The sequence below is a fragment of the Teleopsis dalmanni genome, unplaced genomic scaffold (genome assembly GCF_002237135.1).
Source record: "Teleopsis dalmanni isolate 2A unplaced genomic scaffold, ASM223713v2 unscaffolded_contig_2221, whole genome shotgun sequence".
NCBI lineage: Eukaryota > Metazoa > Arthropoda > Insecta > Diptera > Diopsidae > Teleopsis > Teleopsis dalmanni.
Window position 1 is genome coordinate 1 of NW_024033603.1, and position 7,461 is coordinate 7,461.

General features: G+C 32.3%; 1 protein-coding gene across 1 annotated transcript; it reads right to left on the reverse strand.

Moving 5' to 3' along the window:
* Positions 1 to 1,442: 1,442 nt before the first annotated feature.
* LOC119664576 (histone-lysine N-methyltransferase SETMAR-like) lies at positions 1,443 to 5,663 on the reverse strand. Its single transcript, XM_038074033.1, has 2 exons — positions 5,630 to 5,663; positions 1,443 to 2,612 (listed from the first exon to the last, which is right to left on the reverse strand). The coding sequence occupies exon 2, from the start codon at positions 2,569 to 2,571 to the stop codon at positions 1,555 to 1,557; it is 1,017 nt and encodes a 338-aa protein (XP_037929961.1). The 5' UTR covers positions 2,572 to 2,612; positions 5,630 to 5,663; the 3' UTR covers positions 1,443 to 1,554.
* Positions 5,664 to 7,461: the final 1,798 nt, after the last annotated feature.

The following is a 7,461-nucleotide window of genomic DNA, read 5'->3' on the forward strand; positions in this document are numbered from 1 at the left end:
ATTTGAAATTATCTTAGCTTATTATTATTTATATTAAAACAATATAATGAAACAATAATTTGATTTGAAAAACAAATTTATAAAATATTATTTTCCACAAATAAACAATACAAATATATTTATTGTTTATTTTAAGAACTTTGATTATTTCCATAATATAGTTAGTTCAAAATTATTAATATTTTAAATCTTTTTTAATGACACGTTTTCACAAAAAAAAAAAATAATAAAATCTTAAATTGGGCGCATGAGATCCCATGAGCCGCAGCTCATACTCTTGCTTACGAGCGTGAGCCCATTTATAACTTAATAGCGGCTCTTGCTCGTGAGCGTGAGCTCTGTAGTTGGGCTCGCTCATAAGCGTGAGCCATCGTTTGAAAAGAGTTTTTGCCGTCTCATGAGCCGTGAGCAGAATAAGCCAAAATGAGCCGCTCATGGGTGCGCATATACGAACTCTGCTTGTTACCATTTCCTGTAAGGCAGATGCAATTATAAATAAATATAAAAAAAAATATTGATCAGTACATACAGTACTCTTACATTTGCTATAGTTTCCTCTTCATCCACAAACCCACACGACTCCGGCTGAAGCTAGTGTTAAAGCAATGAGATGTATCAGAATTGATGTCGTAGTACAGGTGGGACTATTTGCCAAAGTTTGTTTAGCCATACTTAGATGTTTTTTTTAATTGCTGGCTTGGTCGTTGCAACTGGGATTCCAATTTCCGAGACATGAGTGTCAGGGAGCAGAGTGACTAGCCAGTTACCCGAGATATCACCATATTCAGGTACTTCTCTGAGCTGAACAGTGACACACTCGGCATTCTCGAACTGTTAAGGATGAAGCAGTAGTGCTTACTAGAGACTTAATAGCAGCTTGACTGTTCGAGAAAATTACGATATTTACATCGAGGATGTTCTTGCATAAGACCCATTTGTGTTATTATTTCTGCCTGAAAGACACAATAATTTGGTTGCCGAAGAAAGATGCTAAGACCTAATTTATGAGAAAAAATACTAACACTATTTTTATTTATTTTGGACTTGACAGTGTAAATGTCATCTATCGCAGAATCTATTCTATATATAGAGTTCAAACGTCCCTCTCCTAACGGGAGAAAAAAACAGTAGCTCTCTTCAGGGTACAAAAAAAAATACTTCACGTATAAAAAAAAACTTCTAATTCCCTTCGCTTTAATCTAAAATAAAAGAATTATTTTGTGTTTTATATATAGGAGTTAACTATATGATTTACATATATATACATATATATTTACAATGTTTAAATCTTTACAATGTTCAGTCAAAATTCTCTTAAAATCTCATTTAATAAAAATTATACATCCATAGAAAACATAATACGTTTTAGTTTTTTACAGTGTGTTAAACGTTATTGTTTTTTATATTAGGAATTTTGGTTAGCTTTCTTTAATTTAGCAATTTATATATTTCACATATATTCTTTCTTTAACATCACATTTTACATCAATTTTGAGTCCATTAGTGTTTTATTTGTTTTGTTTTATTTAAAATTTACTTTAAAGATATTTTCGATTAGTCTAAATATTGTCCATTTTTACTCACTACCTTCTGCCATTTATTGGGTAGACCCATTATTCCCTCTCTGTAGAAATCCGGTGTTTTATCTTTAAAATACTGATGCAGGTGTTTTTCGCAATCCTCTTCCGAAGACAATTTTATTCCTGAGAGAGAGTTTTGCAGAGATCGGAACAAATAAAAGTCTGACGGTGCAATGTCAGGACTATATGGTGGATGCATTAAAACTTCCCAGCCAAGATCTCTCAATTTCTGACGGGTCATTAAAGATGTGTGTGGCTTAGTGCTGTCATAATGAAACACAACGTGATTATTATCGATCAATTTCGGTCTCTTTTTCTCAATTTCTTCTTTCAATCGCAATAATTGTTGGCAGTACAGATTCGAATCAATCGTTTGACCAGGCCGTAGTAATTCGTAATGGATAATACCTTTGCAATCCCACCAAATACATAACATTAACTTCTTTTTCGTCAATTCTGGCTTTGGTAATGTTCCTCTTTCATCTGTTTCTGACCAAGAACGTTTACGTGTATCATATGTGATCCACTTTTCATCGCTTACTATCATTCGATTCAAAAATGGCTCAATTTCGTTCCGCTTCAACAGTGATTCGCATATAGAAATTCGGTTTATTAAACTTTTTTCACTCAGTTCATGGGGCACCCAGACATCGATTTTCTTTTTATAACCAGCTTTGTGTAAATGGTTTAGAACAGTATTGTGATTGATCTTTAATTCCCTAGCGATGTCATGACTGCTTATATGTCGGTCTATTTGAACTTTTTCCATAATTTCATCGACCTTATCTGTGATAGGTCGACCAGAGCGAGGAGCATTCTTCACATCTAAATTTCCCGAACGAAACCGTGCGAACCATTTTCTGGCAGTTGATTGCGAAAGAGCATCGTCACCGTATACAGCACAAATTTTTTCACACGCCTTCGACGCGTTCCACCTGTTATCAAAGTAAAATTGCAAGACATATCGAATTTTTTCCGAGATTTCACTCATCTTTGGTTTTTAATAACATTTGACATGAAGCCACCAATTACCTAAAGAATAATTAAAATGCATAAATAAACTGAATTCCAAAAAAATACATATTTACGTCTATACTTTGTATCACATTTATATCGATATGAAATTTTATTTAATAAGATTTTCCTTTGCAATCAGAAGCTATTCAAACGAGCTTGAAGAAATTTTTAGAGAATATTATACAATGTAGAAGGATAACATTAGGCTATGTTGTTGCAATTTGTTAAGTGGCTCTCTATGGCAAAAATACGTTTTTAAATCGTAAAACTTTTTGTTTAAATTATTTTCTATTTTGATAATTAATTAATGATAATTAAGAAAAAAAATTTAATTTTATTTAACTTAAAATATTTACCTAATATAGAAGGAACTTATTATTATAGATTAACAGTTAAAACTAACTATAATTAATTATTTCAATTATTCTACAGCTGGCTTATGATTTCGTTCTAATATAATACAATATCTGAATTTGTTAATGAACTTTCAGAATAAATTAACAAACCTCTAAGTAAGAACACAAAATTAAAGCACGGGTTTAGGTCAGTTGGATAATTAACACTGACTCTGACTTCAAATTTGGCAGGGCACAAGTTCAACTCTTGGTACTTACAGTCTCAAAAAATTATTTACAAATAATCAGATACAAAGAACTATTTTCAAAAGGCAAATACTTCAAACACCTAATTGAACATATAGAACGTCTATCTTCGTGATCGGTTCAGAGCGTAAATTAAACATCTAAATAAGGAAGAGCACATGTACAAAAAATTCAGTTACGATGAATTATGTAAATTAAAATGACAAAGCAATTTTGTTATATTTTGTGCTAAAAATAAATAATGTTGATTTTGTTCCAACTTTCATAGCTTAAGAACGAAACTTGTTAACATTTTTATTATGTTACGTTTAAACATAATATGATGTTACTTTACCAATAAAGCTAACCACAAGTGGTCTGACAGCAATTAAAGATTTCAGACTATGTATGCAAGACAGAAATATCTTTAAATATCCTAGGAGAGTGTGCTGCTTCTATACAATGTAGGAGAAAAATTTTCCACAAAGAATTGATCAACGAATTTGATTGGTCAAATATCCATCTGGGAAAGATTAAAGCTTTTCTGGGTACAGCTGAAGTGAAATTTTCAAACTCGCCAAATACTAATACTAATAGGTCTAAGTTAATTAACTTGTGGACATGCATTGTCCAACTAAATTGGACAACTTCAACCCTTCCAAGCATTTTGTGCTTAAGTTAACTAATATATGCACAGATATGCTAGAATAAACATATATCAATGTGCTAACAGAACCAAAAAAAGTAGTGAAATCTAATACAAAAATAATTTCACAAATACCACACCAAAAAAGTGTAAAAGCGCTATTCAACAGCTATAAAAATTAATTATTTTTTAAAAAATTAGTAATGGTACTTAACAGAAATGTTAATGGTTGAGTACTTCGACGGTAACGCTAGTTTGCAAAATAAACTAGCAATTCTTTGTTGCAGGATAAGAAGCATAACTTCCATAGAGCAGCAAAATTGTCAAAAAGTTAATAGTAACTCTTCGATTGAGCAGTAGAACACGGTTCTATAAACGTACGGTCGATCCGTTGATTGAGCGCGAGAGAAAGGAATGGATGCCTGTGATGGAGTCAAAACACTCAGAAGAAGGATGTGAAAGTTTGTTGTGCTTAAGTTGTTAAATTTGAGTTTCAACATTAAATGATATGCCGGCAATATACTGAAGGCATGGGCTAGCAGCCACGGAATTGATTATAGGCTCATGATGGTGAGAGCTCCAATTTTGAACTAGTTTTTATTTATATTTTTGTTCTAAACGATACATATCTTTGTGTCTTCTTATGACACATAGCTTTATGATTTATTTTTTTATATATTAAAGCTTTGACGTGAAATCGCACAACAGCCGGTACTACGGCCAGAAGAGTCCTATTGTACCAATTTCACAATTGATTACACAAAGCCTTTTAAAGTTTTGTGAACGAAGTCTAGAACTAAATCTAGAGAAGAGCTCTGAATCTGTTCTGGTGACAGAAATTCCACACGAAACCAGTTTCTTCTCTGGGTTATTAAAGTTGGACAAAGAATATGCATAGTAGTTTCATCATCTTCGAGGCATAATCTGCTCCGAATTAGCATATAATTTTAATTTATGACGGTGATATTTCAGGCCATAATGACCTGTAATGAAATCCGTTATCAACGTTAAATTACATTTTGAGAATTTAAGGACGTTTTTGTAGGAGTACGGTTTTATCAGTGCTTTGTCTAAGTCCTGAGAATTCTTCTGTCAGTACTCCAGCAACATATGATTTTCCTTCTTCTTAATAATTTGTTTTGTAGTGGCCCAATTTAACTCACAAAACGGTTGAGGGCCTGTGAAAGCAGTTTTTGATTCAGTTCTGGCTAACTTATCAGCTTGTTCATTTCCCAAAACTCCCCTGTGACCCGGAACCCAGTAAAGGATTACTTTATTCCGAGTCTCTAGTAATTGTAGATCATAACACTCAAGGACCTGTTACCTTTATGATACATATACATGTCTTCTGTTCTAATTAAGAACCCGTTTCAGTAACTGGTAAAAATATTTATGCAATAACTACTTTTGTTGGTCGTTAGAATTATCAATGCACATACTCATTTACCGTACTTATCCACTTCTTAAGTGATTTTAATCGTCCGTGGAGTGTGGTACAAGAAATTTGAATGCCTAGTGTGTGTGATTGGAAAATGGAAAGGAAATATAAATCCACAAATCTTCATATATGGGGAAACATAAAACAATTGCAATAGTAAACAAATAAACTCATTTTATATATATATTTAAAATATATGAAGGTTGAATTATTTTAAACGAACATAATTCTAAACAATGCTTTTGACTAGCTTAAAGGAAAATGTTAATTCCAAATAAATATATTTATTTATATTCATCCAAAAAAAAAACCATATCAAAACAAAACATGTAATTAGGAGAATCGTCAATTGCTTCTTTAATATTACCAGTTAATATACCAGATTATTGAAATGTTAAAACACGCAAACTAAATGATTCTTAATTTAAAAATGTAAGTAAATTAAACAATTAACATTTGTAATCGCAGATCAAACAACGCAAAAGATTGTCACGGCGTTTAAGAAATAAATACAAACTATCAAAAACAAAACAAAAACTGCTACAAAAAAAGAATGTGTGGTGTAGACTATTCAGTGAGTAGTAAAAATGCGTTAGTTAAAAGAGGACAAATAGCGAAACAAAATTTAAAGTGTATCCTGCTTGGCTATTTCTTTTGTAGAGCATTTCGAATCATTCACAATAACTGCCGTACAAATTCAAAATTTATTTGATAACGAATATTTTATTAAAAAAAGTCAATAAATTGCAGACACCATGTTTACCCCATTACGAGTACCTTTTCAGAATTCTTGATTTTTTTAACAGAGGCAAATTACATGTCTTTATATTTCTGTTTTTGGTTGCGTCATTACTGAATTAAAGGCTCAGTTAGACGGTAGGTAACGTAAGAAATTAATTCTAGGCGAAATGCACAACCAACCAAACTTATGTATTTGATATAAACGAAATAAACAAAGTACACAGTTTTTATTTATTTCGTTCCTATCAAGTACGCAGGTTTGGTTAGTTGTGCATTTCGCTTCGAATTAATTTCTTACGTTACCTACCGTCTAATTGAGCCTTAGACTTATTTTTGCTGTGAGTCGTTGTTTTTTCGAATTGCGTTATTTTGCGAATGCGAAATGCGATGGTTTTTTATTATTATTCAGAAAATTCTTGCTAACTTAGCAAGAGAGTCCAATTTTGAAGGGATGGATAAAGTGGACATAAATGAATTGCTAGCTCATAACCAAGAAATGTCTAATGAGGAATTGATGCAACTGGATTTGAAAATCGCTAACGAAGAACACAGCTCGCTAGATATAAGTAATTTAACTTCACAGCAAATTTCTAAAGCAATGAATCTAATTGACGAAGCAATGGAAATTTTTTCAAAAAACGATCCTGATAGCGAAAGAAATGCAAGTAATTTTATAATTTATTTATTTTTTATATCTATTTTTAATTTTTGGTTGAATTTCTAGTCTTTTTTATGTTTTTAAACGAATTAATAAAGTTTTATTTTTGCTATATTATTTAAATATTCTTCTTTTTTTAACATTTAAGGACTGAATGAAAAAACGGTAACGTATCTTCGATGTTTATATGATTTCCAATAGAAAATAGCAATTCCCTTTGCGTTGTTTCAATTTGAGTCGCGATATTTTGGAACGTACATTGTGACCGAAAGGTTTCCGGAAATTTTAAATAAAACGCAAAATTCTTAATCTTCATCAATATTTATTTTATCTCCTTCAAAATATGCTCCATTAGAAGCGATACACAAATGCCAACGTTTCTTCCAATCATCAAAACATTTTTTATAGGCGCTTTCCGGTATGGCTTTGAGTTCCCTCTGCGAATTCTGTTTTACGTCTTCTATGGATTCAAAACGCGTTCCTCTGAGTGGTAATTTGAGGTTGGGAAACAGGAAAAAGTCACACGGTGCAAGATCAGGTGAATACGGTGGCTGTTCGATGGTATTTATTGAATGTTTGGCCTTAAAATCGTTGATAATGTTGAACAAATTGAGGTGAATCGGAACAAGCCGGGCGTTGACACGTCGCATACACAAATTGTCCACCAAAATCAAACGAGCCATCTCACGACCGATGCCTAGCTCTCGTGCTATCTCTCTAACACTCACATGAGGATTTTGGAACACGATTTCCTTTGCCTTTTCAATGTTTTCGTCGGTGGTAGAGGTCGAAGGTCGTCC

Excerpts from the sequence above, each read along its gene's own strand:
- LOC119664576 (XM_038074033.1), bottom strand. The coding sequence starts at position 2,571 with ATGAGTGAAATCTCGGAAAAAATTCGATATGTCTTGCAATTTTACTTT.